The sequence below is a fragment of the Cydia splendana genome, chromosome 5 (assembly GCF_910591565.1).
Source record: "Cydia splendana chromosome 5, ilCydSple1.2, whole genome shotgun sequence".
Lineage (NCBI taxonomy): Eukaryota > Metazoa > Arthropoda > Insecta > Lepidoptera > Tortricidae > Cydia > Cydia splendana.
The window spans coordinates 16302155-16325109 of NC_085964.1; the positions used below are offsets into that span (position 1 = coordinate 16302155).

At 36.4% G+C, this 22955-nt stretch overlaps 1 protein-coding gene across 1 annotated transcript in view; it reads left to right on the top strand.

Annotated features, from left to right (window-relative positions):
• The first annotated feature begins 3206 nt into the window (after window positions 1–3206).
• The window catches only part of LOC134790839 (dedicator of cytokinesis protein 9), a 56981-nt gene continuing 37232 nt past the window's right edge, over window positions 3207–22955 (top strand). Inside the window, exons 1-18 of the mRNA XM_063761806.1 lie at window positions 3207–3470; window positions 4652–4771; window positions 5505–5677; window positions 9098–9395; window positions 9767–9938; window positions 13268–13475; window positions 13895–14198; window positions 14609–14826; window positions 15170–15360; window positions 16214–16458; window positions 16905–17104; window positions 17582–17702; window positions 17930–18202; window positions 18528–18644; window positions 19222–19404; window positions 22095–22232; window positions 22310–22505; window positions 22599–22669. Coding sequence (XP_063617876.1) covers window positions 3423–3470; window positions 4652–4771; window positions 5505–5677; window positions 9098–9395; window positions 9767–9938; window positions 13268–13475; window positions 13895–14198; window positions 14609–14826; window positions 15170–15360; window positions 16214–16458; window positions 16905–17104; window positions 17582–17702; window positions 17930–18202; window positions 18528–18644; window positions 19222–19404; window positions 22095–22232; window positions 22310–22505; window positions 22599–22669 — 3276 coding nt within the window. The 5' untranslated portion in view covers window positions 3207–3422. The remainder of the gene's footprint in view (window positions 3471–4651; window positions 4772–5504; window positions 5678–9097; window positions 9396–9766; window positions 9939–13267; window positions 13476–13894; window positions 14199–14608; window positions 14827–15169; window positions 15361–16213; window positions 16459–16904; window positions 17105–17581; window positions 17703–17929; window positions 18203–18527; window positions 18645–19221; window positions 19405–22094; window positions 22233–22309; window positions 22506–22598; window positions 22670–22955) is intronic.

Consider the following 22955-nt stretch of genomic DNA (forward strand, 5'->3'; position numbering starts at 1 on the left):
ACATAACTGACCAATAACATATACAATCTACATGAGATATTCTTATTGGTCAAATATATAGAAAAGAAAACCGTTTATAAAAGTCACTCGTAGATTTTATATGTAATTGGCGAGTACAGTCATTATTTAAAAATAATGATTAAAAAAATGCTGTAGTATATACGTGACTGCATGCATAGTTATATAAAGAATATATAAATGGCAGTACATAGTAATTTTAGTAAAAAGACCAATACCTAATCTTGATCAAAAGAAAAACATCACAACATATAAAAATGAAAGTAGGTGGGTATAATGTACCTATAATATATGTAAGAATTAAATGTTGTTTATCTACACTATTTTTGACCAAATCATTAGATAGGTATCAGAATTATTCTTACACTTAAAATAAAGTATAAGGTTTCTAATTTATTAGTGTTCATGCAATTTGTACATAAGTAATAACTATTAAAACAGATACCATTAACATAATGTTCAAAATTTATTAATTATTAATATAAATAAAAAATCAAATGTAAATTTTTCAATGTTCATAGGTGTTGTAATTTTTTCTTAGTAAAATCTGTCTGCAGATGTACTTATTATTTTCCATTGAATTTTCACGGAAACTTACGAACGTATCTTGCTATTTCAGTCAACTTCGGTACAAAAAGTACTGACACTGACTGAACTAGCATGACAAATACGAACGTTTCCGAGAAAATACGATGGAAAACAATTATCCACTACATCTGTAAGTATTTGTACCGTTTTATAATGTCCTCAGTGGGGATTAGAAATACATAATTCTAAATTTTTCATTATTATGTAAAATGGGGCATATTTAATATAAGTGATGTGACTAAATAGATGAACTTTAGATCAATTTTATTACTGATGAACAAAATGTAAGAAAAAAGCTAAGCAATTATATTTGAATGTCAGATTCTTGGCTTATATGTATTTGGAATTGTCACTTATATTGTATCTCGAAAAATAACATATTAGATATTAAATGAACATACATTTGCATACCTAAATAAAATAACATACATGGGTAAATCTCCTGGAATTGATGTAGTCAGCCAAAACATTATTATAAATAAATTTGAATATACTTGCCACTACATACATGTGACAGATTCACTCAATATATTTTCAACACTCTAATCCCTATTGCACCATGATGTATCATATACATTTTTATGCTAGGTTATAAATCCAATGAAGCCATTGCATGTAAGGTCTCAGCTACAAATAAGTAGAAAATTCAAATTTGTAAGGGTAAACAAAAATTCTAACAATTATTTGCTTGTTTAATAAAAGTGGTGTTTTCTATTACTATTGCATGAAAATGAAATAAATTTCTGTAGTTAAATTATTTATCTACTCCCATAGATAGTTTAGTAATCTGCCCTTACACTGGCCATCCAATATCCCCATATATTGGGCATTTAGTTACCAAAGTTTTTGTTGTGGGTTGTGGCCAACATAAGAGGTTGCCACCACCTATGTAAGGCGGGTTAACCTTACTTACATCAATATTACATTTTGAGCATACCTAGCCTATTTGAGAATGGAATAAACATGCATTGTACATAATATTTTTATAAAAGCATACATATTTTCAAAATATAAAAATATTTTGTTTTATTTTTGTCAAACACTGTTGTAATTTTGATAATGATCATAGTAGACTGTAAACCATATACCCTTTATTTTTAGTTCTTTCATAATAACATGTACCTACATTACCTACATATTGCCTAACGTGGTAACTTTGGTATCATGGGAAATGAAATAGTGTTAATTATATAAAGTCTCAAGTTTCCAAGCAACATATAAACTTATCAAATGTTTCAGAATATTTTTACTTGATCATGTATCTTCATCATTATTAACCCTTTGCAAGAATTATAAAATGCATATGTATTATGTACCTTACAAAAGTTATACACTTCAAGCAATAACCTTTTGGCGTTTTATTTAACATCGGAAATATCTACTGATATCACAGAATAATTAATAGTACTACCGTACAGAAAGGAAACTTCCTACAAAAACGAAGTTTGACAGCGGTTCAGGGTCGAATCATGCTGGCCCTTTCTAATATATGGCACTATCCCTTTCGGCTATTTAGGGTTGTCAAAAATCAAGTGAATATCTTATCTGTGGTCATGCACGCAAAAGGAAGTCAAGTGGTGCCAACCCTAATAATTGCTCGGAGCAATGCTGAGCCGAGCGGAGCCGAGTTTGACCGAAGTCAGGAGTTTCGCACCCCTGCTGATATGAACTGATGAAATAGAAATGTTTAAAAGCCAACTCAGAAAAATAACGTTTAGGAGGAGAGAGGTAGTTTTATTTCACTACACTTGATTAACTAAATTCGTATTTGTGTCTAATATCCATGCAGAAAAGCAACGGAACCCTGCAAACTTGGAAAAGTAAACGAAATATTAAACACACTAACCTTAAGGAAAGGACTACCTCTTTCAACTTCATTATTTACGACTATTTGCCGAACAGTATATTCACTTAATAATATATGAAACGTATGTTATTGTGTTCAAAACAAAACAAAAAATCGCAAATTCAGTTTATAAAATTTGACTGTGACAGCTAGCCAGTGCTGCCAATCTACTAGTACAATATGTAAAAGGGCTAGCATGATCACCAAAATGATCCAGCGCATATGACTCAAAGACAACTCAAAGATATGACTTGCGCATATTGTGGCAACCAAAAAGTTTAGTTTTATTTATTTTTAGATTTAGTTTTTAAGTTTTGTAGGTTAGTTATTTAATTATGTTTTTTTTTTTTTTTTTTTTTCTAGTTATGTATATTAAGTTTGTATGCACCAGTAAATACGAAGTTACATAATGTCTTTGCTATTATCAAAGAATAGCTAATTTGACAAGTTAGTCATAGTCATGTTAATATTAGGTACCCTATTGTTAACTCAGTTTGAGGAGGGTCTGTACTTACATTCTGAGATACGTTGAATACATATTGTAATACCAAAAAGTAAGTATATTAAAAAGTGGCAACTAATACTCAAAATTTGAATGGAGATCAAAAGTTTGCACCAATATTTATTACAAATTTTTCCCCTTTCTCTCCTGACTAATTCATCCTACAGACTATATTTTGCAAGTATCAGTGCGATCCACCCACGTTTGGCCGTTCATTAGATGGTGTAGACGCACCATTGTTAATTATCTGTGGTAAGGCAAACAACTGTCAATGCCAAAATATTATCCTATCTGTGCTATTCCTCCATTTCTGAGGAGAGGCGGTCGTTGTTTTTCTTGGGTCATTTTTCTGCTTATTTAAGTGTTTTCAATCGACTTTTTATTCGCAATGAATACATTTATATTGCTTATTTGTGTAGAAAATGCATAGTTAATTAATATTAGGTATCGTATTTTAAAATAAATACAATGCCTCCAATAAACTCTAAGGGGAAGAGTAGCGGCGCAGAGTACGAGGTAAATATTGTTTAATTTAATGACTTAACTGTGAATTAATTAACGCTTAGAAAGTTCGATTTATATATTATGCATAAGAAAGATCAGTTTTATACATAATGTTATATAATTGTTTGTGTTCTCAATCTTCCCATGATGTAGGGTGTGTTCTGTCGGTGAAAGTAGTGCCGGGTTTTGTTGGAACAATAAAAATCTATTGTTTATATTTAATAAACAAACACGTTTGTGTTACGTACACTGATTCATATACTAGCAAATTTGTGTTCCCAATAAGAATTATGAATAAGATATCTTATTTGTTTTAAATACATATTAAAATATGAAAAATATTTTACATAATATTAAATTACTAGAATATTGTAAATAAGATTAGAGAAACCTGTTCAGTGTTTGTGGTTAAGCATTTCCGTGTTGGGTATCATAACTAGTGTACGGACAAGTGGTGGCATTTTGAACAGAGCGGGAAATGGAGTCGCCTAGGTGCATTTTATAATTGATGAATAACGATTAAATGATTTTTCGAAAACATATTTATTACACTTTTTAATTCTTATTCAAGTAGTGCCAAAGTTTATTTATTTATTTATTCAAGTATCTGCTGCGATGTTTACCTAATTGTGCTAACACAACTATTTCACATGATATACAGTACACGCTATTGTTATCGTTATATACAAGATTATTGTATGGTTCAATCCACTTCAAAATTGACGATTCTGGTGGGTCATTCATATTGTTTCATTTACATTTCTGCTGTCGTGCTGTTTTCAATTATTAGCCTAGCGTATTACAACAACAAATATAGCAAACAGTTGTCTAAATCAACAACATCAAATTATTTTGTCATATCTACAGCTTATAAAGTTTTTGGCCAGTAATTAATTAAGGTTGTTGTATATGGTTAAAAAGTATACTGATTGAATGTGAGAGAGCAAGAGAAATAGATTTTATAAGTAAAGTAAATATCATATAAAATTTGAATTTATTCATTCAATCATAAAAAGTTAGTAGATAATAACGACTCTATTTCCCGCTCTGTTCAAAATGCCACCACTTGTCCGTACACTAATCATAACAAGCAAAGTAGGTAGGTACAAAATTTTTCTCTCAAAACAAATCTTTGTGTGATATTATTTTTATTATAATAAAAAGAATGTAACATGTTTTATAAATTGTTTCAGAACATCATAGCCAAGAAATGCACAGCATTGGACTTTGAGAGCTATATTCAAGAAAACAAGACTCTGCTTCTGAATGATCCTCTTAGAGACATTCTTTTATACCCCTCTGATGATGTTTCTGTAAGTACACAACATGAACCTATACTTATATGGGGCATTAATACAGATTATTGCAGGTTCCCAACAAAGTAAACCTTTTTGTGGAATGCCCCATATCTAGAATTAGACTAAACTGACAGTTACATGTATGTTCCTCATCATCATAAAATCACAAATGAGTCGACCAGTCCAGGCATATAAATTATTAAAATATGCTTCCCATTTAATCAAAATTTTGACATAATTATGTGTTAGCATTATCCTTCTAGTCTAAACAATGGGCATTGAAAGTCTAGCACCTAATAACCTAAATCAAAAACTTAAACTCAAATTGACATATTTAACCAAAAGAGAAGTGTTGCCCGCTGCAAGACTTTTGTGTCAGAGGGTGTGTTATCTTGTAGCATATATTTATTTATTTAGACTGTTGCACAAAGAAAGAAAAAGGTACTAACCTCTCAACCATAATTATAACTCAATCAGTCAACTATAGGCTTTAATACTTTGTGGCTTTTTTTGGGTGATGTCCTTTGCAATTCACACATGCTCCCTAGAGTTATAAAATGTATTCTAATGATCCTTTCTCATAGAGTTTTCTATGGAGGTCTCATTTCATCACCAATTAAAAATTTTATCAGGACTAGAACTTATATTAGACAGAATTAGTGGTACTAAGCAATAATATTGTTAATGATGTGAGTTAATGATTATCACGTCCAATATAGTAAGTTAAGCCAGCCTTTATAATCTGCAGAGTGTGGTCCTCCCACGCCGCTGGCGAACAGTTACAACAGCGGTGCCTGACGTGAGGACTGCCTCCACTTGCCCTCTGCTCACTCGACAGGCCTTGCTCAGCTATGCTTCCAGTTGGAATCTTATACACTTCAAGTATAATAGTTATTCTGGCACATATCTCAATTTACCCAGGTAAGTACTACTAACTATCTCAACAGTATTTTTCTGTACACTATAGCATAACTGGTTCAATGGAAGTCTTTACGAAATTATTTTGTCTGTGTGACATTTATTTTTTGCATTTGTAGCCTTTGTAGTTTGTACCTACCTGACAAAGCTTTCTATTATTACTTCGAAGCGGTGGTGGCCGAGTGGATACGACATCCGACTTTCAATCCGGAGGTCGCGGGTTCAAATCCTGGCTCGTACCAATGAGTTTTACGGAACTTATGTACGAAATATCATTTCATATTTACCACTACCTTTTTGGTGAAGGAAAACATCATGAGAAAACCTGCATACATCTGCGAAGAAATTCAAAGGTGTATGTGAAGTCTCCAATCCGCATTGGGCTAGCGTAAGAACTTAGCCCAAGCCCTCTCGCGCATGAGAGGCCTGTGCCCAGCAGTGGGACGTATATAGGCTGAATTTATATTTTTCATTATTACTTCACTTGCATGTTAAAAGTTCTCGCTTTATTATTGTAAAATTTCATTAGCAAACCAACCAACCAAACCTTATCTAATACACCATAAGGATAACTTGTAAAGTACCTAATAGGTGTCTAAAATTTGTGGTGCCAATATCATTCACTAATTCAATATTATATGGATAAACTGTGTATCATAATTTTATTATTAATAACAATTCAAATACAAATACTCTTTATTAAACACCTCAATAAAAGAAAACAATACAAAAGAAAACAGAAACACAATTCAATGTGTAGGTATCCTTGTAACAATATTATATGTTATTGTAATGACAGTGATTTGTAATCATGTTAAATGGTATTATGATTCAAAACAATATGCAGTTTGAAAGCAAATTGTTTTAAATGGAGCTAGCTGGATTGATACACATATGAGTATAATTGTTATAAATCCACAGTAATGTAGGAGTACTACAAGCTTAACAGGGCAAGTATCGAATAATTAGCTATGATTGAATGAAACCACAACAGAAGAGCTCATTAGCACCACAATTAACATAACATTTCATGGTCATGAGAGCAGGCAACTGTTCTAACTCTAGTATACTTGTCAAGGTCGGCTGTCTATCTGATCTGTGACTCATTTCCCATTAATTGCATGAAAAAAAGGATAATAAACAAGTTTTTGTGCCTAAATAGTGTCAATTTCAAAATTAGAATAGTTTAAAATAACACTGATGATAATCAGTTAGTACTTAGATAATTTACAAAATTTCGTTCCTTTGCATTGTAAATCTTGCACGCAGCAAAACAATTCTCAGACACATCAAAGTTTTTTATTCACGTCACTTGACCGCAGTCAGTCACGTTATTTGACCGCAGGTTAAGGTCACAGTTTTTAAATTCAGAAATGGCATGTATAAGTACTAAAAGAGATTCGTCTTCTCGGTAAAATATCAATTTATTAGGAATAGCATATCAGGTTGACCAACAGATCCATATAGGTACTAAGAGACAACCGCCAACATCGAACAATAGAAAATCGTTATCTAACTCTCTATCACTCGAACATGCAAGAGAGATAAAGAGGCAAAATTCGATTTAACGATGTTGGCGGTAGGCCCTCTGTTCAGTTTAGTTTCCAACCCTGACCTTCAATCCTGAATACATTTGTAACTACAATTAACATGCAAAAAGTAGGTAGTTACTGTTTTCAGCATTATGCAATTTTTTTAATTTTCACTAAATTCACACAATTACACTGAGAAAAAAAACTAACAAAAACACACTTAGAATTACAAAAATAAAACTTAATCCGGGGACAAGGAGAGTCAACTAATAGGAACAAATTGACTTTTGCAATTTCCATTTAGTAGGAAATACAACTTCTATATTTGTAATTTGAAGTATGCTAGAGTAATTTCAGAAATTTGGTTTTGTTATTCCGAGAGGTGCTTTAGCAATATCGGAGGTGATGACGTCATGGGTGAAAACTAACCGTTTTGTAATTCTAAGCGTGCTTTAGCAATATCGGAGACGATGACGTCATAGGTTTTACTAAACTGTACTGCGATTCCAAGCTAGCTGTTGTTATTCTAGAGATAATGACGTCACAGGCAAAAACTAAACTGTTTGCAATTCCTCCGCCCCTAGCAAACGGGCGCCGCGAGAGCATGTCGCGCGCGTGGTAGCTACCCGTCTCTATTTCTGTCTGTATGAATAAAAAAGCGTTTGGTAGTATATCTCTGTACTAAAGAGGCACTATAAAAGCCTGTCGAGATATTCTACCCATTCCTTTCTTATTCATACAGTCAGAAAGAGACTAGTATTTATTACGCGCGCAACATGCTCTCGCGGCGCACCTGTGCTAGGGAGGTTGGAATTGCAAACAGTTTAGATTTACCTATGATGTCATTATCACTAGAATAACAACAGCTAGCTCGAAGTTGCAGAACAATATATTCCTGTAGACACCAACTACACAGTAGGTCGCGGGTTAATATGTCCATGGCCCACAATATATCCTAAATTTATTATTTAACTTAAGTATGTTTTAAACAAAGAAGACACGAGACACGCCCGCCCGACATCCGACATAATACTAACTCTAACCAAATGAACGTAGCAAGTAGTAAATTTTACTAAAATCACTAACATTCGTTTCGCTGTGTTGGTATTACAAAACTCGTTTAGTGATTGGTACAACAATGAACATAAACACAACAAGTCTATCTACTAAATACCAGTAAACTTTGTAATGTCGCTATAGTAACAACTGAATTGTTATTTTAAATGGGGTAATGTTATTCCCGCGAACTCGTTTTTTAGATATTACAAAACTATGTAAGTGAGACATTTACTAAAATCATAACTTGAAATCACAGATGCTTTTTTCCTAAAATCACAAACTTTACTAGTAAAAATCGGAGAATTTTAGTAGTAATAAAAATGGATTGTAACAAATACTGAACTTTGTTTAATGCTCCATTTACTAAAGTCTGTTTGCTGAAATTAGATTTAGTATTACTGAGCTGTTTGTAGAAATAAATAAATTTTACAGAAATAGTGAAACTTCCATGATTACTACTAAAACTTCATTTTTTCCCCCAGTACAGAACTGTTTATTAATTCCTGGTGATGATTTTTCTCTCAGTGTACGGAACCACGACCGCAATATTATCAAAACGTCGGGGGTAATTAAAAGACGCGATTAAATTCCTTTTTAATTAATGATAATGTGATAAAATCAGCTTGTCGAGGTTTAAGAAACTAAACATTCTCAGGAATGCGGTCATCAACATTTCTTAGAAAGTGAGAAATTTGAAGAATTATGAAATATGTCCATGCTGCGCAAATTACCTGTACAATACAAATAATGTTAGGGGAAACCCACGTATCTTGCTGTACTTGTTCCCTTGACCTTGTTAAAGCAACAATTAACAATTGTTTTTTTTTATCAGACCAATAGATAACAAATTAATAGAAGAAATATACGACATAGACGCTGAAACGGAAAGCGACAATGAAGCTCAAGCAGCCAAAGTGGACATTGGCACCAAAGAAGGCTATCTGCTCAAAGGACCCGAAATCGGCTCCGACAGAATATTCAGCAATCTTGCTTCGAAATCATTCAAAAAACGCTATTGCTCAATGGTCAGAGAAGCCGATGGTGCTTACATTCTCGAGGTATATAAGGATGAAAAGAAAACCGACACGAAGCTTACTATCGTCATGGATTTTTGCTCCGATGTTGTCAAAGTAAGTTATGTCTTTTGTTTGAGGTGTTAGTAGTGTCCACTTCTAGAATTTATTGGCATATGCATATAGCATGCTTACTGGCATCTACTGGTTTCTTGGTCAATGGTACGTACTTGCACGAGTTGCACGTAACACGTATGCCTCGTAGGTTATTTTTTGGAATAGTTGAGAGAATACGGTAACACAAAATTTAAAAGTAGTCGCAAAAGTCGTACAGACGCAAAAGAACTCGTTAGAAATATACATTAACGTGCATTCATGTATGTATGTTGTTCGGCGCCATGTAATTAGTGTCGTAGATACCAATAGTTCTTTGTAATTGACCTTATCTAAAGTAAAGATTTGTGTTACGACATTTTTTCTTTTTGCAGAACCCGAAGCGTGGACGCCACTGTTTCGAGCTACGTATGTCCGGAGGAAAAGGTTACACATTTTCGGCCGATAATGAGGAGGAAATGAATGAGTGGATAACCGCATTTAATGCGGCTTTGAAGAAGAACCAGGACTGCCCAGAAATCAACCAGGATGAGGCATTAGACAAAGGTAATTTGTATAAACTACACATACCGTTTTATCCAGGATAAACTATAAGCACCACTTGCACCAGCCCACTAACCCGGGATGTGCAAGTGTATAATTACTACTAGTAACTATAATTACTGCTATAAGAGGTACAGTCAGCTGTAAATTCGCTACGGTATTAACACTTTGACCTCCAAAGACGTCAACTGACGCGCGCGGCTACAGTCGAATATCAAGCTTCGTGCATTGCGACAACACACATTAGGCGCGGCGTTCAAAGGGTTAACACGCTCGCACAGCAGAGCCTTAGGGCTCATTTAGACGGTGCGAGAACTCGCATGCGAGTTTCATTACATTGCGTTAGTTGATTGGTCGATTGCATTGTTGTAACCTCAATGGTCCGCATTGTAATTAAAATCGCATGCGAGTTCGCGCGCAGTCTAAAGGCCCATTTACATGGTCCGAGTTTCTCGCACGTTTTGGGGCGAGAAATCGTATGACATTATCGTATGCAATAATCGTCAGGCGATTATCGTATAAAAATGTTTACACTCATGCGAGAAATAAAAACTCGCCTACGATTATGTCATGCGATACTCGAACGGAGATTATCGCCAGGCGAAATAGTTTACACGGGGAGCTGCTTTCGAGGGAGATATTTGCATACGATTTCTCGACTCGTCTAAACTGGTTCTCGTATGACATTTTTTCACGTGCGTGCGAGTATCGCACGAATCGGTGCGAACCGATTTTCATACGAGTTTTACCTGTCAACTTACGTGATTAGTTACTAATTTTTTCACTATACTGTCAATATTCTTAATAAATATTTCTTGTTTCTCACATTATTTTTAATTTTAATATATTTTAAGTTGCATTTACGAGTACTTTAATATTGGCTGAAATAACGTGACGTTGCTTTTAAGAATAAATAAGTTGCCGGGAAACGACAACATATAAGTATACCTACACGGTGTTGCTGTGATATCTGATATCTGACTATACTCTGACATATGTAGGTCATACAAAAGAACTTTTACCTACTCCATGGTAGGTAGGTAGGTTGTCATAAATTTTGAAGAGTCATAATACGTTAATGTTTTCTATGGAAAAAGCAGATTTGTTTTTCGTGATTTCGGGGTTGGCTCCACACACCACAGTAAAAGCTGTTCAATATGACCTACATAATTCACCCCTCAGAGTAAATATGGTCAAACATCACAAAAGACACTGTATGAAAAGAAAAATATTGTTGTGTGTTTTGGCTATTAATAAAACATTTAAAATGTCCCAAAAACGCATAAAATTGGGACTCCAACAAACATGAACTCGAAAATCTCGAAATGGGATTCTCGCATTAACATTCTGTTTACACGGAGACATCCAATCAGCAAAGGCGAGGCGATTATCGCTCCTTCTAGTACGATATCGTATGTTTAGTTTACATGATACTATATTTTTTCTCGTGCTACGATAATCGTGCGTTCGAGGCGAGAAACTCGTACCATGTAAATGGGCCTTAAATGAACCCTTATTGACTAACTATGCTATGGGACTGGATCAATTTGGTGTAAGGTTGTCCTATAATGTTTATTTACCTAATTTATAACCTTCCTCTGTCTCAAAATTATTTAAAAAGGAATTGTCCATATTCTACGAATCGAAAATAGTGACTACAGAGAACAATTCGTGACTACTTTGAAAAAAACTCTTATCTTGTTCTGTCAATAAAAATATAAATGTGGTAACTATGTATGGTATGCATACAGAGTTACTGCGTTTTAACTTTGTGTAGCAGTACGAGATACGAGATTTTCTCAAAGTAGTGACGAATTATAAACTGAAATAAATAATTTAATTTGTTCAAATACTTCATAGTAGTGACGAATTACCAAGAAAACAAACATCATACCCATAAATAAACTTTACTAAATGAATACCCTTAAAAACATCTAAAACGGCTACTCTGTGAAGTGTTATCTTATCGCGTAATACATTAGTTTCCCGAAGGACGCCGATAATACACAAATGAACAATAAGCTCGTAGCTGCGCTAATCAAATCGGGTGCTTTATAAATGTTCAAATAATTCAAATCGATGAAGTTTCCAACATAATAATGTTTTTTTAATTAAATAGATACTGGGGTCAGTCCAATCGAAATTTCGTTATCTCCCTCTCTACCGCTCTTGCATTTTCGGCAATATTCGTAGAAAGGCAAATAGACGAAAGTACGAAATGTTTAGTCCATGTTAACTAATATAATACAATAATATATAATATAAAATATCAGTTTAACACTGCTTGCAGAGGATATAGATTCTCTGCAATCTGCAAACCGTGTTAAATTGGTATTTCTGTTACATTCAAATCGTCATAACATAACAATACCACGTGCCACAAATGCGTAATGAGTATTTCTCTTTGTACTTGCCCATCAAAGGCCCATGAATACCTATTGTTTAGTATTATATTATGTAGTTTGAAAAAAATTTAAAGCTGAAACTGTAAGGTTTGCCTCGTGCTCGAGAGGAATTTACACGTTATTGTCGCGTTTTTCCGCTTTTTCCTCTTGGCCAAGTCTGTTTGCTAATTACTTCCAGTATTACCAATGAGGAATAAGTTTCCTCCTGATTAACCCGCTTATCGGACTTTTTAAGGCTCATTTAGACGGTGCGAGAATGCGCATGCGAGCTTCATTACATTGCGGTATTTGATTGGTCGGCTGAATTGGATGTTACCAATAGTCCTCAGCGTAACTAAAATCGCATACGAGTTCGCGCGCCGTCTTAATCAGCCCTTATTAACAGTCATCTTACGTCAACCATCTCAACCAGCGGTCGGCAACCTTTTTTTGCGTAGTTTTAGTAGCGTAGTTAACGATGAGTAAGTTGACGCGGGCCGCACTTTGTTAATATTTATGCTTTATCAGACATTGTCGTTTCTCAATATTACATAGCCAGAGAGGCTCGCAGGCCGCAAGTGACAGTTTCACGAGCCGCATGCGGCCCGCGGGCCGCAGGTTGCCGACCGCCGATCTAAACTATAAAATACGTACTGAAAATAATTAATAAAAAACAGACCTATACCTAAGCGAGGTAAATATATGGACGCAGTTTAGCCAAAAGGATCCATCCTCTAAAATTTGTCATTTAAATGAATGACTTTTCCGTTTGACAGAAAGTTCAAATTTTACTAACAGATTTTTGTGGATTCGATCCTTTTCCCTGAACTACGTCCATATGTAGGTATTATTCGAAAGGGCGCTTACTCATTTGCAACATAAAGGTGTAAAGCTCATTTCTATGCAGTTTTTATGGAATACTTACGAATATCAACGGTGTCTTTACAGATGCAGATGTCTCACTGACAGCAGAACCGCCACCTCCGACCTACGGAACGCTGAAAGGCCTCGAGCACAGCATGAACCCGCTCCTGATGCGGTACTCCAGAGAGACGGACATGTCCATAGCGGCGGCGCGCAACGAGTGCCGCGCTAACATATTCAGCATGCCGTATAAAAGGACGCCCTCGCCTGAACCACAGCTGGAACCATTCAAGTAGGTTTATTTACAAGATTTATAGCCAAAAGTGGCTAAAAATCTTCAGGTGTAGATAGAAAACCTAACCACCATCTGGTCCATAGTCCACCACTTTATAGTGACTAACCATTTTTTCTTTAAGGCACATATATTCTTATTTGTAATTTGATGAATTCTCAATCAGGAAAACATGACTAAAGGTATGTTTTTACGACGTGTTTGGAGCGCTACCGCTCCTCAACCTACCAATGAATCGACAGCTAATGTTCATGAAACGTCATGATTATCGTAATCATACCTTAACTACTTTACGAATTCGCCCGGGAAGAAATGAGTAACGAATTTTGATACCTGGTCTGGGGCCGAATTCCGAAACCTTTAAATATGTCACCAATGGAGTAGTTTTCTCTACAATACAATGACATTGCTTTTTTCAGAGAACACTTCGGCCAAAAAATACTGCTCAAATGCGAAAGCTTAAAATTTAGGTTACAAGCGCCAATAGATGGCGATAAAGAGCTCTTATGCCAAGTAGAACCTTACTTCACCTACCTCGCGCTATACGACGCAAGGAGCGGCAAGAAGTTAACGGAGAACTTCCATTTTGACCTGAACCACGCGGCGGTGAAGGATCTAGTCAAGGACGTCGAGGATACCCACTCGCTGGTCGAGAATTTTAGCTACGACGTCAAGTTAGATGTTAAATTGATCCCTGAGGAATGGTTTAAGTCAAAGAGACAGGTAATTAGTTTACTTTCTATCATAGGCAAAGGTATCCTAAGACGCATACCGCATACTGCAAAGTATTGCACTAACAAAATCTTGTCAGCTGAAATAGATGCCGCTGTACGACGCCATACGATTTATAGAAAGACAACCTAGTAGAGTTTGTGCGGAAAGAGAAGAGTCGTGAAATGTATGGGGCCCAATACATTTCACGACTCTTCTCATTCTGAACAGACTAAAAGTACGGGGTCATGCAGCGCCATCTGTTTCAGCTGTCAGTAGCTAAGAAGATGATCGTTTTTGTAAGGAAAATAGGCCTAACATGAATTTGAATTCCTGTTGCGCTTTCCAAAAGTTTTAATTATTTTACCGCGACTTTCTCGAACACCGGAATAATAAAAAAAAACATTTTTTTTTTTTTTCAGGCCCTATTGTCAATAAACAATCCCCACCCAGACCTATTCTTAGTAGTGAAAATTGACAAAATCCTGCAAGGTCATGTCAGTCAAGTTCTGGAGCCCTACCTCAAAGCCACCAAGGACCCTCGCCTGGGACTTAAAGTCCACAAAACCGTGCAGTCGTACGCCCATCGTGTTGGAACCTATAGGATGCCGTTTGCATGGACTGCGAAGCCGTTATTTAAGTAAGGATATGGCATTATTAAAGTTTAACTAGGCCCGTTTACTAGCTGTGAGTAAAAGCTGTGAAACTAGCGAAACCTTTTACTTTGTTATATAAAAGGGCTTTCATAAAATGGTCCACACATACCACATACCTATGTACTAATGCTTAATCTCGCACAAAAAAGTATAAAATTTAGACTTTAGTGTGCGATTACAAGGTTAACATCTGAATGTATCACTATATTAAGTAAAAAGTGAAAAAAAAGCAAAGAAAAGGTATTATATGATATTTTCAAGTCAAAGACATGTTAGACGATAAACATTCCATGAGTTCTAAGTTGCTTCGTTTATTTTAAATTTTAGATTATACAGCAACGATTTGGATACAACTCCCGAATTTCCCGCCATTTACCGTCAAGAGCCGAACAAAATGTCCGACGATGATTTGCTAAAGATCCTGTCAGATTTCCGGAAGCCGGAAAAGTTGGGAAAGTTGAGTACAATACCGGGTTGGCTCAATATCAACATTTCGCATAGCAACGAACAAATACCAAGTAAGTAAATACTAGTATGTATGAATAATAAATGATTATTTGGTGAAAAGATATAAAATTACCAACAGAAAACCAAATTACAATTAAAGGACACCAAAATGATATTCAGCAAATAAAATTTCTGATTTCAGCATAAGTTATGACGAGGTTGCCATATGATAGCATTCCGGGAGTGCGCAGTCAACGTGAAAAAATGTTCAAACGCTGGAAAGTGCAGGGGTCAAAATGTCCATACGGAACCGGCTGTCTATGTGGCAAAAAGTAGGTAGGTTAGGTTCGTTAGGTAGCTTCAGATGCCCGAAGGGCAAACCGCCCAGAAAAAGGAGCCCCGCGAAGCGGGGCTCCGTCTCGTTACGTCTAGTTACATAGACAGCCGGTTCCGTATGGACATTTTGACCCCTGCACTTTCCAGCGATTGAACATTTTTTCACGTTGACTGCCCACTCCCGGAATCTATGATAGCACGTGTTTCTATACATTTAATTTTATACCCTAGCGGAATCACAATAAGGGCGAAATTTAAAACAGGCTACCCAATCCAATATTAAGGATTAATATGAACATAGTGGTAATGCGATAAAGTAGAAAATTAAATGAATAAAAACAAATATTCGCTCGCAACACATACATATCTGTCGTGGCGAGATCTTAGCAGTGATCATTTCATGATGTGACAATCATTTCATTATATGATCGGTTGGCGGCAATCGACATCATTAAAAAGTCAAACCTAACTTAACCATATCATCAAGTGATGAATTCTAACATGGCATTTCATGAAATGATCAAAATCTATGATCTGGCCACGACATATCCAAGATGTAAAACATAATAATTGCTTTATACTTTTCAGACTGTATGACAACAGCATACGCGGCACTCAAGCCATTTCCACTGCCACCTACCTCGCCACTCACCCTGGAACTAGCCACACTCAACATAGAACCAGAACAGCCGTATGCGGCCTTCATACACCACTTGTACGTCAGGCCTCTGTCGCTGAACTTTGAGTCGCAGAAAATGTTCGCTCGAGCGAGAAATATCGCGTGTTCTATTGAGTTGAGGGAGAGTGATACGGGCGACAATAAGCCCTTACAGGTTGGTGGTGTTACCTGATTTTTAAGATGTTTCAATTTCAGTTATCTTCATTACAACTCGCTTACCTTATTACTCAACTGTAAGTCTGTACTTTTGCCCAGTACTCCACGACTAATGTAGTGCTTCATTCAACCAGTTGTTAAGGAAGGCATCCAAGTCACTTTAAAACGAACAATACTTTTAATTTAGAGCTGGTGAAATTAGCAGTAAAACAGAACAGGTGTAATAAAACAGAAGTTTTGTTACAATAAAACTGTATCCAGATTATATTTTATTTCAAAGTTTATTTCCTTTTTTTGGTGAGACGCTGATACATATAAATGTATCTCTAAAACCGACCGACCTGAGTTGCGGTGTTCTCTGAACGATTTGTAGTGCACCATCTATGGTTCTCAGGTATATGAACTCAACAGATTGCGCTGTTATAATTGTTATATTATTCGAAGGTGGTATACGGGCGAGCCGGCATGACAACGCAGTACCGATGTTCAGTGCTGCACCACAACGCCAACCCCTCATGGAGCGACGAAGCCAAGATCCGCCTACCGACCACCATCACCCCAAACCACCATCTGCTGTTCACATTCTACCACATATCGTGCGACTTGACTAAGAAGAATGACGCTAATGTTGAGACATGCATTGGGTAAGGCTGTTCAACTTCATCAAAAGTTTTACCAGACTGTTCCTGTTGCATGTTAGGGTGATATTCCATCTGTCCAATATGTTTATCTAATGTCATTGCGTCCCAGCGTCCCACTCTCTCATTAAGCAATATGTGAAACAGAATACACATTGGACATGTAGAATACCACCTTTACATACGTGAGGCCTTTTTAGACAGGTTTGCGGATGTGCGCCGCAGTGTACAAAATATTAAAACTGTCAGTGACCAATGGATCATACTTTACAACATATGCATACGGATTCTAGCCCCTCTATTGCTAGGTAGATAGTTTTGGAACATGTAGGTCTCTATTTTTAAGCACTTAGAGTGCCGAGACACGTTCGGATTGGCGACACACCGCCCTTGCAAGTATTAGCATGTGTGACGGCAGATTAAATTCGATTAAATGTATCACGATGGTCTAGACGTTAATTAATTGCAATTTTGATTTTACAGATACGCGTGGGTGCCCTTATTGAAGAACAACAAGTTTGTGGACGAGATCGTGAATTTGTCTATAGCCACGCATTTGCCATCGGGCTATCTGTCCATCCAACCACTCGGACTTGGTAAAGGGGTAAGTAATATTTTAGTTAAAATTGAAAACGAAACCTTATTGCAATGGGATAAGATCCTCTGATTACCAGAGGCGTTTGGATATAATCGTCCGAAGATTCGAAGTAATTCTTGGACTGGTATGATAGATATACTTGAATTGTGTAACTCTATAGTTCGTTTTTTTTAGCATTAGAAAGTTAGTTAGTTCAAAGTTCAAGCAACATATTCTGACAACTATTTTCACAGAACGCAGGCCCCGAAGTAATCTGGGTGGAAGGCGAAAAGCAACTCTTCCGCTGCCAACTGGTCCTAGACTCCACCGTAGCAACCCGTGACACCCACCTACACAACCTGTTCGTGCAAGCGGAGCGACTGATCAAAACCAACTCGCCGGCGACCTCGCCGTCGCCTCCGCCCTGGAATGACGTCTGCAATGCTTTGAAAGCCGCGCATGCGATCAAACTGAGTGCGTTAGTGGCGTTCTTGCCGACGATATTGAACCAGCTGTTTGAATTGATGGTAAGTAGTACATAGTGTCTTAGCCTACTACATCTACATAATTTGTTCGTGCAAGCGGAGCGACTGATCAAAACCAACTCACCGCCGACGTCGCCGACGCCTCCGCCCTGGAATGACGTCTGCAATGCTTTGAAAGCCGCGCATGCGATCAAACTGAGTGCGTTAGTGGCGTTCTTGCCGACGATATTGAACCAGCTGTTTGAGTTGATGGTAAGTGACAAATAGTCAAGCAAATATGCGAATCCGTTCGTTTAAATATGTTATAATATGCCAATTGTTATGATTTGGACAGAGTTTATGATCTAAGGCTGGTTTTCTATTTCAGACGGTAGAAAAAAGCTACACACAAGATATGGGCTATCAAATCGTGAAGTTGATAGTGCATTTTGTGCATATGGTTCACGATTATGGACGGAAAGATTTACTGGATAGCTATGTCAAAGTAAGTTTATAATTGTTTACTTTCATTTAGCTTCCATTACTGTACGTACATATTTATTACCTATTGCATGATAAAAAAAAATAAAAAAAACAATTTACTAAGAACTAAGCTGGAAGACTGCTTTTTAACTGATTATTAATGTCTAAACCAGTTGGCAATTTTAACAATAACAAACATTTATTTTTTTACTTTTGCTATCTTCATTAAAACATGAAAATGGCGGTATTAACGTCTCAAAATGATGAAAACGTACTATTAGGGTTCCGTACCCAAAGGGTAAAAATGGGACCCTATTACTCCGCTGTCCGTCCGTCCGTCCCTCCGTCTGTCTGTCTGTCACCAGGCCGTAACTATGAAGAACCGTGATATCTAGACAGTTGAAATTTTCACATATGATGTATTTCTGTTGCCGCTATAACAACAAATACTAAAAACAAAATAAAATATATATTTAAGTGACCCTTCCATACAACAAACGTGATTTTTTTTGCCGTTTTCTGCGTAATGGTACGGAACCTTCGTGCGCGAATCCGACTCGCACTTGGCCGGTTTTTTATAAAATTGTACTCCCTTACAGTACGTGTTCAACTGCGTCGAGTTCAAACTGCACACAGTATTGACGGCTCCACTGCACATGTTCGTGGACCCGAACCAGCAAGACTTCCTACTTGGGCACAAGTTCATGCAGTACTCCAGCTTCTTCTTCGATATTATCATCAAAAGCATGGCGCAATATCTTATTAACACTGGAAGGATTAAGGTTAGTTCCATTAGCATTATTATAGTTAATCGAATTAATACAAAATGTGTAATCAATTTAAAAGTCTTCCTGGAAAAAACGAGTGTTATTATTTATCATACTTCTTCTTCTTCTTCCTCGCGTTATCCCGGCATTTTGCCACGGCTCATGGGAACCTGGGGTCCGCTTGACGACTAATCCCAAGAATTGACGTAGACACTAGTTTTTACGAAAGCGACTGCCATCTGACCTTCCAACCCAGAGGAGAAACTAGGCCTTATTGGGATTAGTCTGGTTTCCTCACGATGTTTTCCTTCACCGAAAAGCAACTGGTAAATATCAAATGATATTTCGTACATAAGTTCCGAAAAACCCATTGATACGAGCCGGGGTTTGAACCCGCGACCTCCGGATTGAAAGTCGCATGCTCTTACCGCTAGGCCACCAGCGCTTCTTACCTATCATATATATAAAATCGAAAAACCAGAACGGGATAAAAAACGAGCGAAGAAGCGAGATGGCGCCTTACAAATTTCTAAAAAAGTTTTTGACACGTATCTCGAATACGACGCACGTATGATAAGAAAAAACTGTTTAAATCTATTATCTAAATATGAGAATAGAACTAGAGCATAAAAACTATCGCTTTCGATGCGTATTTAATTTACAATAAGCAAAAGAAAATTTCATAACAATCTTCATTTTACGATGATCGACCATTTTCGGCAACTCTCGGTTAGTTTCGTTTCGGTGGTGGTACAGACAAAATTATTTGATGTGGTGCTACAGACATACCCAATGTTTATGTTTGTCATGTTGGTATACAGTTATTGCGGCGTTTTGTTACACGAAGTAAAATAAAAAGTGCTGACAACCTTAACCTTAGTCTATAACCATACGAGTGACTTAAATGCCATAAATGACTTATCAATCAAATTAGTATTATCGTATGATTATCGTGTTAATAATTTGTATTTTATTGTTTTAAATTTCTTTTTGAGTTATATTATTCAGATTGACTTTCACGGCTTCGGCAAACATTACCATTCGTCCGGGGAACGGGCTGCCAAGATGGGCCAAAAATATCAGTCCAAGGGATGGTGCCCGTAATAATGTGTGTGTGTGATAATTATACTTTAATGACTTTACAGATATAACCAATTCGGGAACTGTTTTCTCGCGTAATACGATACGACTCGACCAGGTAGGATTTTTTCTTCTTGCTGAACAGTCCCCATCAGATATATCGGAACGGCCGAGGTATTCACAAATATCTGAACAATGTATATTATAATGTAGTTAAAGTGTATGCTCAGATATTTTGGAGCTCAAGGGTTGCTCAAGATCTGCTCAACCTCGGTCATGGCGACTGGCGAGAGCTATCGCAAGACCGGGAAACATGGTGTGATCTGGTGTCGGAAGCCAGGACTCATTTTCGGTCGTTGCGTCACCGTAGCCGTCGTAAGTAATATCAATATCCAGACAGGGAAATGGGGACTATTTACGTTTGTATGAAAATGCGATTTATGGGCGGTGGTCGTACATATTCGTCTTAAGGCGGAAATTAATCTAATGAACGTTTTTGCAATTGGGCTTATAAAAATAAATAATAATTTTGGGTTAGCATTTGAATCACGCATTATAAGGAGCGGCGGGGGGAAGGGTGGCATTTTATAGGGGTTTGATTTGTGTCTAGGAGACGCGTAGTTTTTTTTTATAAGTGTTTGAAATTACGTGTGACGGAAGTGACGGAACGAAATACACTGCCAGAGTCACCGTTAGGTACGACGACGAGCGAAGCGAGGAGGAGTGTTAGGTATCTTGCGTTCACAACACACCCGACTCGGTGTCAAAAAAGAAATACAGTGGTCAAAGACATGTATACGGACAAAGTGCTCAAAAACATATATACGGACAAAGTGCTCAAAAATATGTATACGAAATTTTCTAAGTCCAAATTGGTTACCCTTTCGTACGTTTTGTTGTTTTATTGAACATAACCTCAAAAAATAAAATAAAAATTTCGTGGTAACTATTGATTTCCTAACTTTGGGGATGGGTTCGGGGGGGTTCCTACTCCCTCCCCCCTCCCTATAATGCGTAATTCAAATGCAACCGCATAATTTTATGTTGAAATAAGTTTTAAATAAATACCTACGTAGATGAAAAAATACAATCTTGCCTTTTATCAAATCACATCATTTTTTGAGAAATTTGCGAATTAAGTTATCCAAATATCGGTTACAAATAAGAAGTTCCTATCACAGTTATAAACCCTGGCAGGGTTCAATACATAATAATATCGGTATTTAACTAAACATAAGACTCTTTATTTCATTTACGCGAGCGGAGCTGCGGGCCCGTCTAGTCTATAATAAATGGCGATTTAGGCCAAATTTTTTACCTGTAGGTTAAGTATTTAGTACGGCAATTCGCCAGCAACAGGCCACGTTTAGTAACTGGCCGTCCTAAACTAAAAATGAATTCTATTCACCTATAAACAGAATTCATTTTAGTATAAGGTTTCAATAACTGGCCACCTTATACTAAAATCAATTCTATTTATAGGTGAATAGAATTCATTTTTAGTTTGGGGTGGCCAGTTACTGGCGAATTACCCTATTAAGTTTTAGTATGTTTGTTTTTGTTTATTTCATTTAGTTTTAATAATACATTTTTAAATCTATAATAAATTGTTTTTTGCGTTACAGATGTCTCGAAACGAAAGATTTCACGCTGATCTCTTGGACAACATTGAAAAATTGGTCACAACCGTTGAGCCGTCATACATTCTACAACAGCCCTTGCAGACTCACATATTTAACAAAAATCTTGCCTTATTTCTTAAGGTATGTATTAAAATTGCACCTTATTGTATCTCACTAGAGTTCACATTTAATTTAAAAAAAAAAATTATACCTTTCAGTCTTGCCTGTCGTTTATGGATCGTGGCTTCGTATTCCGCCAAGTCAAAAGATACCTAGACAAGTTCAAAGCGTGCGAGCCTAAAGCGCTGTTCGAGTTTAAATTCACGTTCCTCCAAACGATATGTTCGCACGAACACTATGTGCCATTCAACTTGCCATTGCACTCAAACAAGCTGGGAAAAGATATGGATGAAGGTAATAACGAATAACAACTAAATTTAAATGTCTTTTTATCAGTAGGATAATTTTTGTAACATGAATGACTAAGTTTTGTAACATTTGTTGCAGACCCAGCAAAGTTAAAACTCTCGGAAGAATTTATTATGAGGCATTTTCTGTCAGGAGTATTACTCAAACAAGTAAGCATCCGTTACAATTATATGCATACTCTATCGATTGTCTTCGATAAATGTATTTAGTTACCGAATGTAACACGAAATTTCTTTTTAGAACACCTACCAGCTTCGCGCGCTATAAACGCGCTACAAGCTTCAGTTAGCTAATAATCGTCTTTATCTGTCATTTTGACTTATCTATTTGTAAAAAAGGGATAAAACATAATTTAACTATTTTTAAATCAGGCCCGTATAGTTTTATGTTATGAATAAGGGCGTAAAATTTGAAGTATGCTTGATTTTCATATTT